The following is a 20,905-nucleotide window of genomic DNA, read 5'->3' on the forward strand; positions in this document are numbered from 1 at the left end:
GAGAGAAGTAGAGGAACGTGTCGAACCTGACACCACAGAGGAGGATCCGCTCGTCTCCGCCATGGAGTCGGTGTCTGCGCTAGGCAGCGACGGTCGGGAAAGAGTACGGTGATGAGCAGTGGCGACCGACAGTGAAGACCGGTGGCGGCGCAGTGAAGTCCGGCGTGGTGGTAGCCCTTCGGTGTAGATGCAGAGGTGGCGCGGCAGGTGGCTTTCCGTCACTAGCTGCGCCCCTCTTGATCGGATTAGGGTTTAGGGATTTCGATGGGGAGCTTGGCTCAGGCGAACCTCGTGTTAAGAGCCGCCGGCCCCGACTTCTTTTTATAGCGCAGTGTGACAGGAGCCCTCCAGCCATGGTGGGCTGGGCGCCCCCGATCAGGGCGCGAATCAAAGGCCTAACTGGGCCGTTGGGTCCAGTTAGGATTAGAGATCAATCTAACAATCGGCAGTCCTATGGGTGCAAGCCTGATATAGTTACCTTCAACACTTTATTGAAGGGTTTGTGTAGTGTTGACCGGTGGGAGGATGCTGAGCAGCTCATGGTTAATATGATGCACAGTAATTGTCCCCCTGACGAAATGACATTCAATACAGTAATCACTTCTTTATGCCAGAAAGGATTACTTCTGCAAGCAATTGAAACTCTGAAGATAATGGCTGAGAATGGTTGCATTCCAAACTCATCTACCTATAACATAGTAGTTGATGCACTTCTGAAGGCTGGAAAGACTCAGGTAGCCCTTGAGCTACTGAGTGGCATGACAAATGGTACTCCAGATTTGATTACTTATAATACAGTAATTTCCAATATTACCAAGGCCAGGAAAATGGAGGAAGCTCTTGATTTGTTGCGTGTGATGGTCTCTAACGGCCTTTGCCCAGATACGACTACATACAAATCTTTAGCATATGGTATCTGTAGAGAAGATGGAACTGACTGGGCAATGAGAATGCTCTGCAGAGTGCAAGATATGGGCTTATCACCTGACACTACATTCTATAATGATATTCTTCTTGGTTTTTGTCAAAATTGGAGAGCAGATCTCGCCATTGATTGCTTTGCTCATATGGTCTCCAGTGGCTGCATGCCTGATGAATCAACCTACATTATACTCCTTGAGGCTCTTGCTTATGAGTGTCTTTTGGATGAGGCAAAACAACTTCTAGTCAACCTGTGTTCTCTAGGCGTTCTAGATAAGAGCTTGATTGAGGAAGAAAGCCACTATTCATAGACTGAACATGCATGTTAACCGTGCTGTGATTAAGTTGAATAGTGGGTTCGCTCACTGTTGTACAAAGCGCTGAAATGCTTGATTTGGATCCTTTCAAGTCACGAGGGGACGGATTGTGCATGCCTTGTATAGCTTAGGTTAAAATTTTCATGCACCAAGTTGTTATCCATCTTTCACTTTTCACAGTACCACCATTCAATTCTCCCTTACAACAGATGTTCGAGTTCCGTCCTGATTCAGCCGTAATACTTGTAGTTGTAACACAGTGTTTCACCCTTTTTTTCTTCTTTCAAGTGGTTCTGTTCCAATCTTCCTTTTGCCTCATCTGGGTGGTTGGGTCTAGCGGAAGTGTTGAGGCGCCAGAAAACCTTTTGCTGCAGGAACGTTCAGATATAGAGTTTTGGTGGTATGTGGTGATGCTGTACAGGTGAAAGACTGGTGATATAGAGCAGCACTTCCTACTTGGTTACTGACAAAGTAGCAAGTGGTACATTTCGCCTTGCCTGAGCAGCGATATGAAATAAATTGTTTGAGCTTGCCCACACTAGTACTGAAGTGCTATGCCTCCTGGAGGAACGTTTAAGTGACCCCGGTGAGGATGGTCTCAGTAGTGAAGCTCATGGTCAATGCCTGCTCACTAGCTCCGCAAGTTCGCCACAAGAACATTCTCAGATCAGGTGATAAACAGCAGGAAATTATCACAGCACTTAATTACTGAACATGAGTTTCCAAACTCCAGCAGTTAATCCGACACTACGATGACAGCAGTCAGCCTGCTAACACATCACCACTAGCTACCATGTCCCTTACCAGTTTACAACACACGACGAGAGAAATACAACAGCCGGCACACGCACCGGTCTGCTAAACAGGTGAAGCAGTTCTAATGACACCGCTTCACTGCTCCTAATGATTCTAAATGCTTCCGTTAACTGGGAGCAAGTCCCTGTCCCAGGGCGCCGTCATTCCCGGCTCCGCTTGGTGCTGCAGCTGGGACACTTGTACTGCTTGATGTGCTCTGCCTTCGCAGGGGTGATGCGGACACACTTTCCATGGAACCACTTCTCGCAGACATCGCAGCAGATCCAGAACTCCCCGTTCGCATAGCTCTCCCCACAGGACCCACACAGGTACGCCTGGTCCTCCTCCTCTGCGTCCTCACGGCCGCTGTCCTCTTCTTCTTTTGGGTGAGCTGGCTTCACAGGCTTACTGTTAGAATTGGTCTGTTTTGATGGCTGCAAGAAATGGCAGGACAAACGAGCCAAGGGTTGCATCAACAGCATTAGCAAGATGTAATGCATATGGGATGTAGCACATGTACTTACTTTTGAGCCACACAGACACACAAAGGATATGTACTTACTTTAGAGTTAGATTTGCTGCTTTTGCTGCTGCCATTGGGGGCTTTTGATTGCTTCTTAGCAACCCCCCTCACAACTTCATAAACAGTGGGCAGGTTATTAATCATGGTGAAGAGCCTTCTCCTGAAATCCAAATGCCACCAATGAATTATCAACTCAATTATCTTGTTCTCCAATAACTACTCCCTGTGCCCCAAATTATAGGTTGTTTTGGTCTTTCTAGGTACATAGTTTTTGCTTGCTATGCACCTAGATATACATAGAAAAGCCAAACCGACCTATAATTTGGAACAGAGGTAATAGTTTTTTTTGTGGCTACAGAACAGATAAAAGCTGGAACATTTGATACATCTTTACACTAGAATTCGTGGATCCTACCCAAACAACTGCAAGATCAGTAAGCAACTCTATTTAGAAGCACAAATTCAATTTGAAACCTTAACAAGTTAAGATATAACACCACTATCATTTAATCTAATAAAGATTTTTTTTGATAAAGTAAATAAGTATTACATATTTGGTAAATATCTCCACACAGATGCATAATAACTGGCTACATCTTTTTTTAAAAATCAGATAAATTTTCCAATAAGAGAGAAGTAGGGGCGTCATGAGCAAAAGAATGGAAGATAGATAACTACAGATATAATAAATGGAAAATAAATGGAGATCACCTAATTAAGGGAACCCCATCTCCTCACCTAAAAATGGGACACCCCACAACTGTGGCATAATGGCAGGCAGCCTTCCACTGAGCACAGCCTTAAATACTCCTCCCTAGCTCTGAACTCTCATTCCCTACATCATTTTCCTAATGCACCACCACAACACTCTTCCCCACAAAGCCCATCAATCCCTCTCCAATCTCCAGTTTCCGCGACAGTAACTGATGCCTCCACAACCTGTGGAAGCAACATATGCCTCCTGAACCACTCCCACATATGCATCTCCCCAACCCGTGGAAGCAACATATGCATTTCCGCGACAGTAACTGATGCATCCACAACTTATGGAAGCAACATATGCATCTCCCCAGCTAGCACCCACCAACCAGAGTACTAGAATCTCCTCTTGTACCACCCCCATAGCAAGGCACAAGAACAATATACATTTCCCCCTAGTTCATGTCAAGAAAAATATTTTTCCAAAAAAATATGAAATAAATTATCAAAGTAAATCTGTGACCAAAGACATCTGAGTTTCATATTACAATTAGAAGTATGAAAGGGAAACATATTTACACTAAAGGGGTGAATAAAACCAAAAAAAAAAGGAATTAAACCTTCACAATGAAAACAAAACACAAACCTGGCATCTTTATCAAATCCAAAGCGAGCTCCAAAGTAGAATGCAACAGACAGGAGCCATGCATCACTATGAACTGCAACTAGAGACAACCAGTCTTTTTCGATCATTCCATCACGGGCAAAGTTTATCCCCAGTGCTGGTTCGGGAAGCTCAGGAGGTACTTCCTCAGCTGGAAGAGTGACCTCCCAAGTCTCATTTGGCAAACCATAAAGGCACAAGTTCTCTTTCTCTGGCACAAGAAGGACTAGCATTATGTCAACAGGACAAAACAAAGGAGATGGAATCTGATGTGTTCATGTCACCAGTTATGGCATATTACTAAACATCAGTAGACAGCAGAGCAAGAATACTATTAAAAAATGTTAATCAAGTAACGGATGCTGCAATGATGATTAGAAGTCACTTTACTCATAACTGTTTTCCATGAATGTGCAGTCAGCATTATTTGTGGACATTGAGCAATATTAGGCCGGTCACCCATTGATGTCTGCATCTGACTTTTATCTTGTCTCCACTTCTCACTTCTTTCTACAATTTGTAATTCCTTCTACTAACATACGTTACTTCTCATTCCTTTTTCATACACAGGAGGGCAACCTGGAAAAACCAGGTTACATGATATATCAAGTCAAAGGCACTAGATCAATTTAGTTAGCTTTTATAGTTTTTAACCAGATTTCAATCCTCACAGCGGCAGTAACAGATTTGTAGCTCAAAACGACATCTATCTGAGGGTTTAAATGAATAGGTCCATGGTAACCAATGAGTACAACTCATCTCCACTGAGGCTACAACTTTCAGCAAATACCGACATACACCAACCTGAGCCAAATGATCACGTGTCCCGTCAAGTGATACTGTACTGTGATTGGTCAATCCCCTTTATTATGTAACGTACGTGGTTTGTTACGTACAACCCAAGCATTATGCATGTAAACGGAAATGCAAATTGGTCAATCACCTTTATTATGTAACGTACATGGTTTTTTACGTTCAACACAAGCATTATGCATGTCACCTGAAATGCAAACGACCGCAGCTGGAGCATATTCCAAGGACTTTAAATTACCTAACCTATGACATTTACCAAGCACTTCCTTTAATCGATGTGCTCATCTATTGCAAGTTTCTTTAGCTTAAGGCCTTGAATTGATGATCTAAACAGACTGGAGAGCGAAATCAAATTACAAAACATGCGTGGCAGTCACACTGAAACTTACATATCTGACAAAAGTAAAGGACTAATCAGACCAACTAATCGTCCTTAAGAATCCGACGAAACCCTAAACGGCAACCGGATCGAGCTCCATAAGCGAACGCCGGATCGGCATATAGTGAAAGGCGAAGCTTAGCACGAAGATACGAGCAGCACAGACGGAAGGGAAAAAAGAGGGGGAGGAACCAAGTCGGGCGCGTCACCTGGATCGCACTGCTGATAGAACTTCTCCACATCTGCGCGCACCACGGAACCAGCTACAGCGTCAGAGAATCATCCACAAACCAAGAGGACAAAGGGGAGGAGGCTGGAAATGCGTGAGGCTAGCTGACCCGTGGTGAGCGCCTTGACGATGCCGGCGCGGCGCGCGCGGAAATCGCGGAAGACGTCCTCGGGTGAGCGCGTGTGGTGGTGCACCGCCGCAGCGCCTCCTCCTTCGCTGTCCATCGCCGGCCACCGCGTCCCTTGGCTAGGGTTTGGGGAAGCGAGGGTAGCAGTGGTGGTGGATGGAGGGAGCAGAAGAGGATTAGAGAAGGCGAGGAGCGCAATACCGCGGCGTCGGCGTGTAGGGGGCCTGCGAGAATAGGAGGATTTCAGAGGGGCAATTTGGGAAAAGCGGAAAACCACGAGGTGCTCGTCGTCCAAAACATTTTCCGCTTCGCTTTCAAGGAAAAAAAGGATAGTGGGCCCGTGAACTGGGCTCGGCTTTTGGCGCACTACAGAAGGCATGGGCCCACCTGGCTGATTGGCTTGACGGACGTGACGTGATTGGGCCGGGTTTTTTCTCACCAAATCATGGGCCGCATCTGCTGCAAACGAGCCCATTTGAGTTGCCTTCCGTGTTCCACTTCGCTTCGCCGGTTCCTCTTCTTCCGTCGCTCTCGCTCTCGGACTACGGTTCAGCGAAGCAGCTAGGCAATCGTCAGTTTGTCAGCGCAATCTGCAAATGGCGGAGGCGGAGGCGACGGCGGGGCGACTGAGTCTGTACTCGTACTGGCGCAGCTCATGCTCCCACCGCGCCCGCATCGCTCTCAATCTCAAAGGTGCGTGCTGCTCGGCCACCGCTTAATCGTACTCGGACCATCGTCTTTTAGACGGATTGGGGGGCATTCGGTTGGGTTGATTCGATGTGCGTGCTGTTTCTTTCTGCAGGTGTGGATTACGAGTACAAGGTGGTGAACCTTCTCAAGGGCGAGCAGTCTGATCCAGGTGTGTGTAGTCTCAAGGCTGGTTGCAATAAGGTTATGCTTATGTAGGGTCTTGTTTGGAAAGTCGCTAATAGGTTGATCTTTATGAGAAGCAGAATTCGTCAAGCTTAATCCTATGAAGTTCGTCCCTGCGTTGGTTGATGGCGATTTTGTAATCGGTGACTCTTACGCGATAGTATTGGCAAGTATCGAGATTTTGCGTTTATTGTCTCAGTATTGGTTATCGCTTGACTCACTTGTTCCTTTGTGGCTATGCAGTATTTGGAGGACAAGTACCCAGAGCCTCCTCTTCTACCTCACGACCTTCAAAACAAGGCTTTGAATCACCAGGTAATGATAGGTTCTGCAACCCCTTTTTTTTCATGATTGCGACCACATATTGTTGAAGGTGACATGACTGCTCAAACTAGCTAGTGGAAATTCAGGACAGAACATTGTTACTGTGGGGATAAAATAATAATTTGGTACTATGCAAACAAACATAATAAAGTGGCATGTTATATTGTAGAGCTATATTGTAACTATGCAATTTGTTTAAGAGTTGCTTTTTTTGAGGTGTTTCATGCCTTCCTGAAGGACTTTGCTTCTTTTATACTCCAATCCAGACTTATGAAATACTGCACCCTTCCATAGGCAGACTATTCTTGGGTGGCAAAGCCACTAATAAATAAGTAGCACAAGAAAGGGGACAAAAGGGGAATAATTCAGTAGCTTAATTCAACTGCAAATATGGATAAATCAGTAAATATGGTTCATCATGAGCCTACATGTGGGGTTCGTTCACATGCTAGTGATGTAATGGATGGTAGTTTCCAACCCACTGTAATGGTTCAGACAATCTTGCCCAAAAGGAAATGAGTGGTAAACGAAGATGCCTATTTCGAAGTGACATGACTGCTGATGCTGAGCGTGTGGAAATGCAGAACATGCCATTGTTAGTTCCGAATGTGTATGATATCATGCACTTGAATTTCATTATGGACTGTGCTGCACATGTACGAAGTGGATAAGGACTCAACAGGAATCTAACCAGCTAAGGGATAAAGAGTACAAATGCTAGAGATAAAGCACAAGTAGAACAATTGCGGCTGGAATTATTGGAGTCCATGCATGTGTGTGCAACTCCTTCAGGTTTTCCGCATGGCAATGTTGTTGTCAGGCAGCACACAGGCTGCTACAGCACAGGACACAATGAAATTCCAGTGTGTGGTATTATACGCGTTCAGAACTAACAGTGTTCCTGTTATTTATTTCCACAGCTCAGCATCAACAGCCATGCCACTTTGAAACAGGCATTTTCATATACCACTCATTTCCTTCTGTTGAAGACGGTCCATTACCATTATAGTGAATTGCAAATTACCATCCATTGCATCACTAGCATGTAGCACAAACCCATATAGTTTAGCAAGGTCCCAAGGTCTAACCAGAGTCTGGAGTAACATGTGATGTGTGGTTTCTTTTGTTTTGTTTTGTTTTCTTTATCACCGAACTTTTCTATCTTTCTATGGCAGATTGCAAGCATTGTAGCTTCTGGTATTCAACCCCTCCATAACCTCACAGTGTTGGTAAGTATGCCGTACCTTATTTCTTGGCATATGTGCTTCTTCGTGTAGAAATAGATTGATTTGTGCACCTTAGTCGAGTTTTATAGTGATATAGGATTCCCAGTTCCCCGCCTGTATTGTGCAATTATACAATTTCTTTGCTGCAGATTGATTCCGTGTTGAGACAACTTGTTTGTAAAATATACTGTACAGTTTGTTTAAAGAACAAAAGCTACTTTTTTAAGAAAAGAGGACAATACCGGCCTCTGCAGCCGCACACAGCCAATATTTTCAAAAGTTTCAGCTCAATCACTGATGAATATCATAGGGGAAAGTGCACAATCAAATAGAGGGATATCAAATGTAAAGTTACTGTATGGGGACATTATTTGATCCATTGCTTATCTATTTGCAGAGGTTCATTGACCAAAAGGTTGGTGCTGGGGAGGGTGTCTTGTGGACTCAACAACAAATCGAGAGAGGTTTCACAGGTTGTATCACGGACATAACCGTCCTTTACTGCATTACTTTCATCAACCAAATTTGCTTTAAAAAAATATTGCTCGCCTTGTAGTTCTGTTGTATTACATCATTATAGAAGTTCACTCATAGTTCTCAGTTTGCTATTCTGTAATGTGCTCGCTTTCCATAATGATAGCTATTGAGAACCTAATACAACTAAAAGGATGTGCTGGGAAGTATGCAACAGGAGATGAAGTCCTACTGGTACGTTTGCTCCCAAGATACTCCAGTTGTCACCTTTTTTTAGAATGGGTTCTTTTCCCATGGTAGTGACTTTGTCTTTGTAGCTGTTCTGGAGTGAAATGGTATCATATTGATTTAACCTAGCGTTTTTTGGGGGCACTCACTGGTGATGTGTGTGTGTGTGAAGAGGGGGGAAAAACGGAATTGAAAAAAAAAATGAAGCAGCATCAGCAGTTTTGCTCTATTGTCAAGACAAGTAATTTTTTTTTGGTTTTCTGAAAGTTTAAGATGACATTGTTTATTTCATGCTCATTCTAAAGGAGAGGGTATGTGATTATGGGCTATTAACTCAAATTGAACATAAGGGTAAGTTTTTTAGGAACCCATTATGCGCATTTTGTACAGTAGTAGTCTCAGAAACTATAAAATTCCTAGTAGAACAGCAATGCCTTATGATATATATTCGTGGTTTTTATGCAGAATTAAAACCAGAATGTGTTCTTTTGTGCTAATAAACCCGCTATTTGTCAACTTGCCCTCAGTCTGTTATATAGGTTTGTTTGCAAATACTGGGTTTATTGCCAATAGACCCGCTACCAATTGATTCAATTGTCTTTTCATTTCTTCTTCACATGCAGGCAGATGTATTCCTTGCACCCCAGATCTATGTAGCCATTGAACGCACTAAAATTGACATGGTACCGCCTTTCCTCTTGTTATACAAATGTAAATCATTGTTTTGATTCTTTTATCAAAGAACTGCTAATGAAACGTGCTTCTTTGCCGCAGTCAAATTACCCCACGCTTGCTAGGCTTCACTCGGAGTACATGGCACACCCTGCATTTGTAGCAGCGCTCCCTGGCAGGCAACCAGACGCCCCTTCCTCTTCCTAGGAACTGCACCCTGTTTGATCCGTCGTATTGTTCCTCTGGATATATAGATTTGGAGTTGCTCCGGTTACTTCTGTAAGAATAATAAGTACAGAATTTCATCTGCAAAGCCAAATATTTTCGCAGGGCCGCGTCGGCAAACTCTTGTAAATTTGAAACCTCTATCTACCTAATACATTGATACGCATGAAAACTGCAAAGTCAAATATTTTTGTGATTTCGGAGACTATTGGCATGAAGCATCGTCCTCGGTCTGGTCGTCCTCATGTGGCTTTTGTGATTTCAGGGCATGCACTTCGTCTAAAAGCCTGCAACCGCAGTGGCTTAAAGCCACAGCGAACAAGCTATGCTGAAATAGCAATTCTCGAGTAAAAAATGGAAAGAGGTGCACTGTCAGGAAATTGAATCCTAAGGCTATCTCTAACAACCACGCCTAAAATACAAGACATATTCGTCCTTTGGATAGCGCTACAGGCAAAAGGTTCAATACCTATTCGGCATCTTCTCCAACAACGAGACCCAAAAGAAAATCCTTTCTGCAAATGAGTTTCCAGGAAAGAGGATACTCATATTTGGGTTGTGCCTCTCAGACAAATCAAAATAGGTCTTCCGTATAGGTACTCTGTTGAAGGCTGATTTTAGATTTCTTGCTACCCATTTTGGATTTAGGTCTCTTTATTGAAGACCAACATTCAGACAGTGAACTGACACTCGAATTATTAGAAAACAAGACTTAGCTTCGCTCAATGACAAGTGTAATTAAGCGCCACTTGCAAAAAGCGCCCGTGACTGTCTTCAACAGATAAAACCCAAATAGGAGACCTATTCTTAGTATAGGTCATCAACAGTAAAAGGGTACCATAGCTAAAACTGTCGTTCTCCAACAGAGGCCCCAAATCCCTGACCTCACCGTCCTCGCTGGCCTCCCGGCTCCCGCTCCCGCCACCGCCATCGTCCTCGCTGGCCGCGGCGGACGACCGCGCCGTCCTCGCCGGCCCCGCACCGCCCTCGCCGTCCTCACCGGCCGCGGTCCCGCCTAGATGCGCTGTCGCGGGGAGCCGTCCTCGCTAGCCGCGGTCCCGCCTGGCCACGCACTGCCCTCGCCATCCTCGCCAGCCGCGGTGGCCGCGGTCCCGCCTGGATGCGCCGTCGCGGGGAGCCGCCCTTGCCGTCCTCGCCGGCTGCGGCGGACGGCCACGTGCGTCCTCGCCGGCCTCCCCGCTCCCCGCCTTCGCAGACCCGCCAAGCGCCGGCGGTTCCCCGCCGTGGCCGCACAACAGCCGCTGCTCGGCGTCAAGGTCGAGCTCGAGCATCTCGTCCTCTCCATCCTCGATGACCTGTCCGTCAGGTAGGTCATGCGCGAGGCCTCCTTCTCCTCCGCAGCCGTCAAGACGGGCCCACCATGTCAAAGGCGCAGGGATTGGGTCGTGATAGAAAGACGATGCATATGTGGGTTCCCTCTCTCCTTCCTACCCAAAATGGGTTCTCCTTTGCATATTCTGTTGGAGGGCTGGTTTTGACTGTGCAGGATCCAAAATGAGTTTGGGTAGCCATATGCATAGCTTGTTGGAGTCAGCCTTATAAAATACTATAAGCTCTAAACACCTAAATAGACACGGCCGCGGCTGAGTAAACGAACCCGCCGAACTCTGACGGCACGGGCACTCCCTTCCATGCACCGCCGCTCGCTTCCATCACCCACGCGGAGTACTTGACGCCGTCCGCCGCCGCGTCGGCCACTGTGCCGAACACGAACACGGCCCCGCCGTTGCCGACGCCAACCGCCTTCACGCATGCCTTCATGCCCGGCGGCCCGTCGGCCACGTCCCTCCACGCGCGCGCGTCGCCGTCCCACTCCCGCACGCCGTCCTTCCCGGCCCCGACGGCCCACACCGTCCCGCGCACCGACGCCAGGCACATCTTCCCGGCCGTATCGCCGCCGGGGATCACGTCGCCCTCGCCGCTGGTCCACGCGTCGCCTCCGGCGTGGTAGCGCTCGGCGGTGTTCCTGAACGCGCCCTGGGCCTCGGTCAGGTAGCCGCTGGCAGCGAGGAGGACGCGGCCCGGGGTCGCCACGACCACGAGCTGCGGCTCGTCGCGCTCCTCGGACATGTCCGGGAGCGCGCGCCAGGCGTCGTCGGCCGCGACGCTGTACGCGAAGGCGGAGCGGAGCGCGTTCTTGCACTCGTCGTGGCCGCCGGCGATGTAGACGTTGCCGCCGCCGCCAGCGCATCCAAAGAAGCTCCGGGTGTCCGGCATCTCCGGGCCGCGCCGCCACGTGCCGGCGGGGACGTCCAGCAACCGGACGTCGCTGGTCGGGCGGAACGTGTCCGGGTCCCAGCCCCCCACGATGGCGACATGCCGCCTGTCGCCGGCGGCCGCGCACTGCGCGAAGAGCGGGACGGGTCCCCAGGCGTCAGCGTGCCCTTCCACGCGCCGCCACTCGCCGGTGGTGAGGTTCGCCGCCGCCAGCGCGCATTCTGGCGTCGATCCCTTCCCGTCGCCGCGCGCGGGCGCGGTCTGGACGAGGAACACGATGTCCTCCGACGCCCCGGCGGCCCTCCGACGCCGCCGGAACTCCGCTGACCCGACGGTGCCGCGCCATCCGCGGCACACGCTGCGCATGCGCCGGTGCGACCGGCTCGGCACCCGCGCCAGGCACTCCATGGCCACGTCGTCGGGCAACCCCGGGATGAGCTCACCTTCCAGCCCACCTCCGTCTTCCTCTGCTTCCATCGCCATGGCACGTTCTTGATTGCTTTCCTTGGAGCCGTAGCAGTAGCGTGCTACCGCGGTGGCTGCGTACACATCCTCAACCTCTTGCTTGACGGCGCCCATGGAGAACCGCAGTGCAGTGCTCAGTGCTGTGCTGTGTGTGTGCACGGCTTCTTGTTTTGTGATGTGTGATGTCTGTGAAAGGGGTTTGGCGGGTTTTAAGTAGAGGGAGGGTGAGAGTGAGGACAAATTTGGTTTAGGATTCGATGAGTGCTTGGCGATACGTACTTTGTCCCTAAATATTTGTTGCTGTTGATTTACATGTTAGTAGATTCGTAAGAAATATTAACAATATTTGTATCTCTAAATAAATTTATTAAAAGAATAGATTCAACGATCTATCTAATAACATTTAATTGCATAACATAAATATTAATATTTTTTATATAAATTTAGTCAAAGTTATTTTTGAGAAGCGAGAACGACAATTAATAAGGCACGGATGGAGTATGTCTTAGTAAAAGTAGCATATTTTTTATAGTATATAAACACAATTTTTTTTTTCAAAAAGAGAGGGAAAATAATAGTGGAGTGAGATATTCTTGTTTGATTCACAAATTTGCGTTTATGATCACACCTGATTGATGAGACTTTTACTCAAATTGATTGACGATATTTTCAGAATGGACTTGGGTGAATAGAGGATGATGAAGCATATAAATTAAATGGTGAAGATGATGACCGGTGAAGGGTTTTGAGTGCCATTTTTTGCATTATCCAATAATTAACATTTTATGACGTCCTTTCTTTCCTAGCAGAATCTTTGTGGGGTCTAAATGGGCTAACAGTACATGAATTTACGAGGGAAGGTCTCACTGTGGCAATGTCACCGGAGGAGAGGGATATGACTTAGGAGATGCTCTTAGGACACGGATGAGAGAAGTCGCAAAAAAAAAAGGACACGGATGAGAGAAAAAGAGTGCAAAAGTTTGTACCAAGTGTTAATACTCCTCCGGTTCCCTAATTCTTGTACAAATGCGCCGTCTCCAGAACATAGCTTTTAGCCTTTTACCATGATTTTCTACAATAACGTGTGAAAAAGTCAGTAAGTATAATTTTTCATTAAAGTACTTTTAAAACTTTTTTTTTTGTCTTGAAATCAAATGTTCTAAAGTCACTGATGACCAAAATTCTAGAAGTTAGACCTCAACCTTGCTGAAACGTCAAGAATTATGGAACCAAAGGAGCACCTCCTTGACACACTACTAGAAAAATGGAAATGCTTGGACGCCCTAATTTTTCTTGAGCGCCGAAGTCTAGCTGTCAAGGGATATATCATTTTCTTGGTGGTTGCAGAAAACCTCCATTGCACCGCCAAAGAAATGTGCATTTTTTAGTGTTATTTGGAAATCACTAAGTAAAATAACTATTTTCTTGAATATTATTGTTAACGCTAAGGAAAATAATCATTTCCTTGAATGTTAATATAGAACTCCGAGGAAAAATACCATTTCCTTGTGTGTTTTTCTTAACCGCCAAGGAAAATTAACATTTTCTTTGCTGGTATTTTTGATTGCCAAAGAAAACCAACATTTTCTTAGGGGTTATGCAATTTGTTTTGTGGTTAGAGGCCAAGGAAATGATTGTTAGTATTTAAACATGACATACTTCTTCTATCATTGTTAATGTTAAGTGTTTTTCTATTAAGTTCACTAACACACATAAAGACACTAAACTTGGCTAAGTTCATTTAAACACATGTCACACATATGACACTAAGCCTTATTAAGTTCACTTAAGCAGATGCGGCCTGGCTCTAAAAATAGGTGCAACACCAAAAAAAATCATAACCTTTTCAAATCAAGATGAAGACAAACCTTACATATCACACTTAAGTAGATGTGGCCTAGCTCAAAGAGATCTATAACTTTATAGCTAACAATGTTTCTATTTGAGATAGTTTACAGTCTGAAAATTACATTTTAAGTTCTTATATTTAGAAATTTATTTAAAAAAAATTAAACGACCTTGGATGGAGGGACGACCTAAACCAAAGTTGTTTAGGGGCTCAAATATTCATTGCAATATTCACTAAAGTGAACAAAAGTATAAATATTGTTTATCACTTGGTCACAAGTGTTTATTTGGTGCAGTAATAAGGAAGAAACATAGGTTCTGAATTCAATGCGCCAAGACCTCAAGAAAATATATATCCTACGAGATATATCCTTGGCGTTGGCAGTAGTGCCATCGCCAGTGGTTCCTCAAGAATGATTTTCTTTTGTTTTTGGTGATAGTGCCATCGCCCTATTTACTCTATTTACCTTGGCGGTGGCCATTACTCGACGGTTGTCCCTCAAAAAGATTTCCTTCCCGATTTTTATATGTTACTTTGCAGTTTCTGCCCCCCAAGGAATTTTTATTCTGATGTCGTGATAGATTTTACTTTTACACATTCTTTGATGAATGTATTTGACCGGTAATTTATTTTAGAACATATTTTTCCTTCCAATATAAGATATTTTTGAAGTATTTTGAATATGTATCGAAACATGCAGCTTTCATATTTCTAAATTAAATAATGAAAAGGTGGTAGCCGACTAAATAAGTAATGACTTCTAGAAGGCTTACGGGATCAGGCGGGATTTGCTATGCATAATGAAAAGGTGGTACCCCTGACCCCTTCAATGAAAGATAAGTGGGAGACAGCTTGAGCGATGCTTTGAGCACGCCTTTCCTCCTCTCTCTCTCTGCCTCCCCGAGCGAGGTCGGCGCCAAATGGAGGGCCCCGGCCCCCGGAGGATCATGGAGCAGTCAGCTACTAACGGTAGCCTAGCATTAACAGCCTTGCGATTGACATGGATGTGATGATACATGTCATCCTGGTGGCTCTGATCTGATCGATGAGCTTCTGTATGATGACTGGAGAAATATCTCTGCGTTCTGCGAGTGCAAGGTGATGGCATTGCTTCGCGGAGGAGGGTGAAACCATTGGCACGATGTCAGTCAAGCTGTTTAAGTCATCCAGGAGAATTTTGGAGATCGTTTTTTTTTTATATTGGGGATGCTAAACTAGAAGACAGATATATGGAGTAGCTTCAGGTAGCTTGGATGCAGCCGCTTTACAGCTTTAATTGTTCTAGAAGAGCGGCTGGGATCGGAATTCCTTGAGACTTCTTTTTAAAGGCATAATAGCTATTTTGGTTCTCAACTATTACCCGAGGCTCAATCTCATCCTTAAACTTTCAAGACGGCCGTTTAGGTCCTCAAACTTTAGTTTTAGAATCAATTTCATTCTACAATGAAGATGATCGTTTTGGTCCTCAAACTTTATATTTTGGGATCAATTTCATCCATAAACTATCAAAGTGCATTTAACTTTTATTTTCAACTCAATTTTGTCTATTCAAAAAGAGAACCTTATATTTTAGGCACAATTTCATCCATAAATTTTTAAAATTATAGATATGCTATTGTTTCAATATATTCATGTATTCTTAATGAATAAATAGTGTTCGATACAACTGTAATTACTCCAGTAATATCATGTAGTCGGATATATATAAATGGTACCAATGTAAGGTAACACTAAAAATAACAGCTTAGAATTATTAATGGCCACGAAAGAGTTTTTGGATGAATATTATTTTTCTATCTCCGATCGCTGGTGGTGTTGGAGCTAACTAGGTGCAACAGTACAGTGTTCCACGTAGAACGTAGACAACGTTGTGTTGAAAATAAAAGTTTAAAGAACAAAATACACTTTGATAGTTTATAAATGAAATTGAGCCCAAAATGTAAAGTTCAAGGACTAAAACGATCATCTTCATAGTTTTAGGATCAAATTGAGCCTAAAAGTAGAGTTTGAGGACTAAAACGGTCGTTTTGAAAGTTCAAGGACGAAACTGAGCCTCGAGAAATAGTTGTGGGACCAAAATAACTATTCTGCCTTTTTTGAACTGCAGTGGTAGCGTCCGGACGTCCAGCCGGACACCCACGCCTACACCACGTTCCTGCGCCTACATTCCGCGTACCGTCCGATCCCACGCTACGTCTACGTGCCACCCGAGCCTACGCGGCGTCTGCACCCCCCCTGACCTCTCGTGCCCCCTCCAGCAGTTGCAGCAGACGGCTCACATTGCAACATGTGTAATACACCCGATCTACTTTTAAAACATTCAGATACAACACTTGCAACTTACATCTGAAGACAGATAAAACACTTAAAACATGCATCTGAAACACTTGTGAAAACACTTGAAAACCATTGCAAACATACGCAACATCCAGATAAAACACTTACAACATATGTGCGAAATATATGCAACATCCAGATAATACGTCTGAAAAAACAGATGAAACATCGAGAATAGACGTTTGCAACATACGTGTACAACCATTGCAACATATGTAACATCCCGATCTACTTTGCAACATCCATATAAAACACTTGCAACATACCTCTAAAACACCTGAAACACTTGAAACATATGTTTGCAACATGCTCTTTCAACGCAAATATCCCTACCTGATCTCGTCCGCATTGCTAGATTCCGTCGCAGAGGGAGGAGGAGGCGGATCGAGCACGGTGGAGAGAGAGAGAGGGGGGGAGGCCTACTAGTCGCCGCTCCTGGCACGAGTTGTCGCTGGAAAGAGACAAAAGCAATCGGGCGGGCGTAATGCGGAACGGAAGCCGCACGACAGACGATGAGCACGGTGGAGAGCGAGGATGGCGGTCGGCGGTGCTCGAGCGCGGTGGATAGGAAGGATGGCGGTCGGCGGTGCTCGGGCGCGGTGGATAGGAAGGATGGCAGTCGGCTGGGCGCGCGGTGGAGAGCACCGCGTTGGAGCACGCCGCGGCAGTGTGGGCGCAGCGGTGCGGTCGCGATGCAGCGGTCGAGAGGAAAGTAAGAGCGGAGATTTTTGTTTTTTAGCAAAACGCATGATGGGTGCGATTGTGCGAATGATAATGTTGGGTTGTTCGGGCTGGCATCGAGGCCCACCAACACAAGGGTCTAGACGAGCGGGCGCCCTACCCATAGCATTTTTTTTTTGAAAAAAACACTTTTACCTCGATTTTGGCAATGCGTTACAAATTTTTATGTTAGTGTCTTAAATTTATAAGGTTATCAACAATATTTTTAACACAAGTCTCAAAAAACGTGGCCATTAGTTTGGCTGACTCTATTCACCGTTAATAATAATATCATATCTATTCTGTTTTCTCAGAAATTACCCACTTAATGATTAAAAACCCTAACTGCTTCAAATTACCGTCTTATGCCATTATGAAATATAATATAAATAATGTCCTTAATTTGCATCTAAATTACTCACCATGCTATTATGATAGATAATCTAAATAACCTTTTAAATTTGCATTTGAATTACCTCTCTACAATTACCAAAAATAGAATAAATAAATACCCCTCTCAAATCTACATCTAAATTACCAAAGTTTGCTATTATAAAACTATTTAAGTAACTATGAATTGCGTCTTGATATGTTTCTAAATAAATTACCTATTTTATTACTATTAATATACAAAAATATTTAAGTAAACATATATATAGTGCCATCTTGCAAATTAAGCATACATTTATAAATTAGTGATGGCTATATATTTTATATCTTTATGTTTTTGGAATCATGAAATGTGTTTCCTTAACAAATCATATACTAATGTCGCTAAAACATTATTATAATTATATTAATATACATGACAATAATTTATACAAAATTTTAAAAATGCAACTCAAATATGAGAACTTAAAACACATATTTGTTTGGGACTATAAATGACTTCAAATAAAATACTTATTAGCACACATGTAAGACACAATTCAAACATGCCCTACAACTCTATATAAACCATGTTAGCATTCAAGGTCTTTCGAAAATTTTAAATTTTGAATTTCTCAATATGATACTTGAAACAGAAAATTGATACACTAAATAACTATAATAAAAACTTTCCAACTATAAAGTTGTAGATCTTGTTAACCTCTATAATTTTGATATAAATGGCGTCTGCATCCAACTTGATATACAAAAGTTATGAATCTTTTTGCAACAACTATTTATAAAGACGGAGATCTAAGATGTGCATCTCTGTCGATCTACATACACATCACACTTAAGAGGCACAATGTTAAGAGATATATCTAGGCCAATGGTTATTCTCTGAGGCGGCCTTCTTTAAGAGGATTGCTCATGGAATTCATTTAGAGAGTCTACCTTTTCTTTGACTTTCTCCTTATATAAATGGACCGATCGCCTCTGAACACCACTAGGCATTTTTGAAGATAGTAATAATTTTTTATCACCTCTATAAATAAAAGGAGCTGTCTTCTAAGGCCCGTTCGCTTATCTTATAATCCGTACTTTTTTTCAGCTTATTTTTTCAGCCGAAACAGTGTTTTTCTTTCACAACAAATTAAACGGAACAGTGTTTCAGCTTGTTTTTTCAGCGAATCGAACGGGGCCTAAAACTATTTTAGTGGCATGTTGTTTACTTAAGTTTCGTATGATCAGACATAGCCACTTAGGTTTTGAGTCTACTGACTCGGCATGGGTGCTTGTATTTTTAATACACTATTACTTTCTTCATATTAAATTGTAAGTAAAAGCTATGACTTAAAATTTAGAATGGAGTAAGTATCTTAGTAATAGATTGTGTAAGTCTACAGATAATGAGATGCTTGTGGTCATCTTATGGTGTAAAGCTGTAGGCACAATCTCAAAAAGAAAGTGAGCGCATTACAAGCTGGCGTCTCATTGCTTCTCAGCGGCTCTGTCCATAGGTGTCGTAGCTATATTATGGGTCTGTTTGGATTCTCTGGTCTTAAGTTTAGTGGTTAAAGTTGAGGACTAAAACTTTAGATCATTTTAGCTCACTTGTGTAAAGTTTTTGTATAATGGTCAAACTTTAGAGAACACTTTAATCCTTCTGTTTGGAGCCTTAAGAATTTAAATAGCCTAAAGGTAGTGGTTAAACTTTAGACCACGATCCAAACAGCGCCTGTATATCATGGCATCTTACTCTGAAGCAAATGAAACTCGCTGCTCAACTACTAGATTGGTATAAGATGTTGCTGTTGCCAAGACAAACACGGCTCGTCTTTCTACAATTACCGAGGCAGCAAACAAATAGTTTTTGGCATGCTCAAGGCAAAAGGGCAGCCAAAAAAACGGGGTAAATAAAAGAGAGAAAACATGATAGAGAAGACATGAACCGGAGCATCCTCCGTCTTCTGATCATTATAAAGAAGAGAAAAGAAATCAAGAGAAGACGCGATGAAACGAGCCGTATAACAGCCATCCCATCCTTTTCTTTAATAAGCTCGCAGCAGCCAGCAGTATTGGCTTGATTCCCGACGACTTGACCCCCGGCATGGCGGCCGCCGTGCAGTCTGGAGCACGCACTGCACTGATGCCCAATAGGGATTGCTTTGCCCCCCTGACAGCTGACACCACACCACCCGGTACGCAGAAGTTAGACGTATGCGCTCCGTCAGAATCCACAGGAGACTACCGCGACTCCGGCCAAGTCAGCTCGTGCTGCTGGGGATCCACTCTCGGTTTCAAATTGGCAGAGCAGCGAGGAGACGACGAAAAATTTGCATCCCAAAAATAACAACCAGCTTAAATCGCACTTGTAGTTTTTTTGTTCACACATGTTAATAGAGCTAGAACGAAGAGTCCCACTTTGCTATCTACGTCGATTTCAAAACTAGAAGTATACCCGTGGGTTGCTGCGAGAATTACAGATTAGTAGATTGCATGGTATGATGAAGTGGACAACAAAATTTTTATGTGTTTTGCTGACGTGGACATTACAGTTGCATGTGCTAGTGGATTTTAATTATATGTGATAGTGCATTGCATATTTGGACAGCTTGCATGTTAAGATAAATAGCTAGTGGAGTTTTGCTTAGTAGATTTTAATTGTATATAATAGTTCATTGCCTAATTTGACAGCTTCCATGTTGAGATAAATAACTAGTGGAGTTTTGCTTTATAAGAGTATAAGATAAGATAAGATTTATGTTTTATCTATCAAAAGCCAAACTTGTCTAAATCAAGTTTATAGAAATATATATTGACATCAATATTATTAAACAAATGCACTGTAAAGACATTTTATAGTGGGGATCTAATGAATCTAACTCAATGTTGTGTAGATGTTTTTTGTGTATTTGTAAGGTGTATGGGCCATGCTATATATTTCATAGTGATTTTTGTGATTGCGATGACAACAACTCAATCAATAAGTCTAACATGTGTGTTAAGGTGTGTTGGACATGTTTATTACAATCATGTCATGTGGATGCTAAGGAACAAAATGGAATCCATGTTGAAACAAAGATGGTACAATAGAGATTTCTCACCTAATCATGCACTAGAGCTCTTAAGTAGGTCCAATGAATTATCCATGCGTTCCAGAGAAGTAATTACACAAAAGACTCTACATGCACAGTAGCACGAGATTGTTCGGTGATGATGAGAAGATGCCAACGGATCATGTAATGATGACTAGAAGGCATAAACGTTTCACAAGCTCAATTCACGATGAAGAAGCTTACCGGATCATCCACCGAGCTAGTGAAGATATCTCACCAGATGATCTGGTGATGCATTTTTAGGGGCACCAAATCATCTGTGTTGTCCGCTTTGCAGATTTTGTGCCCAACAGCTAGTTGATGTGTGGACAAGAAGCAA

The 20,905-nt window shown here is 43.8% G+C and overlaps 4 protein-coding genes across 4 annotated transcripts; 2 read left to right on the plus strand and 2 right to left on the minus strand.

The window, feature by feature from the left end:
- Positions 1–578: 578 nt before the first annotated feature.
- On the plus strand, positions 579–1,232 carry LOC136533285 (pentatricopeptide repeat-containing protein At1g09900-like). Its single transcript, XM_066525845.1, has one exon. The coding sequence runs from the start codon at positions 579–581 to the stop codon at positions 1,230–1,232; it is 654 nt and encodes a 217-aa protein (XP_066381942.1).
- Positions 1,233–1,939: 707 nt separating this feature from the next.
- On the minus strand, positions 1,940–5,678 carry LOC136533286 (PHD finger protein ALFIN-LIKE 7). The gene is made up of 5 exons (XM_066525846.1): positions 5,450–5,678; positions 5,321–5,353; positions 3,902–4,130; positions 2,596–2,716; positions 1,940–2,467 (listed from the first exon to the last, which is right to left on the minus strand). The coding sequence occupies exons 1-5, from the start codon at positions 5,562–5,564 to the stop codon at positions 2,195–2,197; spliced, it is 771 nt and encodes a 256-aa protein (XP_066381943.1). The 5' UTR covers positions 5,565–5,678; the 3' UTR covers positions 1,940–2,194.
- A 298-nt stretch (positions 5,679–5,976) lies between these two features.
- Positions 5,977–9,697, plus strand: LOC136533287 (glutathione S-transferase Z1-like). Its single transcript, XM_066525847.1, has 9 exons — positions 5,977–6,160; positions 6,270–6,326; positions 6,421–6,506; positions 6,584–6,655; positions 7,840–7,893; positions 8,288–8,363; positions 8,531–8,598; positions 9,216–9,275; positions 9,367–9,697. Exons 1-9 carry the CDS (start codon positions 6,064–6,066, stop codon positions 9,469–9,471), a joined length of 675 nt encoding a protein of 224 aa, XP_066381944.1. The 5' UTR covers positions 5,977–6,063; the 3' UTR covers positions 9,472–9,697.
- Positions 9,698–11,073: 1,376 nt separating this feature from the next.
- On the minus strand, positions 11,074–12,306 carry LOC136533284 (F-box/kelch-repeat protein SKIP20-like). The gene has a single exon (XM_066525844.1). The coding sequence runs from the start codon at positions 12,304–12,306 to the stop codon at positions 11,074–11,076; it is 1,233 nt and encodes a 410-aa protein (XP_066381941.1).
- Positions 12,307–20,905: the final 8,599 nt, after the last annotated feature.

The sequence above is a fragment of the Miscanthus floridulus genome, unplaced genomic scaffold, assembly GCF_019320115.1.
Source record: "Miscanthus floridulus cultivar M001 unplaced genomic scaffold, ASM1932011v1 fs_837_2_3, whole genome shotgun sequence".
Lineage (NCBI taxonomy): Eukaryota > Viridiplantae > Streptophyta > Magnoliopsida > Poales > Poaceae > Miscanthus > Miscanthus floridulus.

Excerpts from the sequence above, each read along its gene's own strand:
- LOC136533286 (XM_066525846.1), bottom strand. The coding sequence starts at position 5,564 with ATGGACAGCGAAGGAGGAGGCGCTGCGGCGGTGCACCACCACACGCGC. Across the intron at positions 4,131-5,320 it reads CTATCAGCAGTGCGATCCAG|AGAAAGAGAACTTGTGCCTT; the intron begins GTGACGCGCCCG and ends TTCTTGTGCCAG. Across the intron at positions 2,468-2,595 it reads GCAGCAAATCTAACTCTAAA|CCATCAAAACAGACCAATTC; the intron begins GTAAGTACATAT and ends CATTTCTTGCAG.
- LOC136533285 (XM_066525845.1), top strand. The coding sequence starts at position 579 with ATGACATTCAATACAGTAATCACTTCTTTATGCCAGAAAGGATTACTT.
- LOC136533287 (XM_066525847.1), top strand. The coding sequence starts at position 6,064 with ATGGCGGAGGCGGAGGCGACGGCGGGGCGACTGAGTCTGTACTCGTAC. Across the intron at positions 6,656-7,839 it reads ACAAGGCTTTGAATCACCAG|ATTGCAAGCATTGTAGCTTC; the intron begins GTAATGATAGGT and ends TTTCTATGGCAG. Across the intron at positions 9,276-9,366 it reads AACGCACTAAAATTGACATG|TCAAATTACCCCACGCTTGC; the intron begins GTACCGCCTTTC and ends TCTTTGCCGCAG.
- LOC136533284 (XM_066525844.1), bottom strand. The coding sequence starts at position 12,306 with ATGGGCGCCGTCAAGCAAGAGGTTGAGGATGTGTACGCAGCCACCGCG.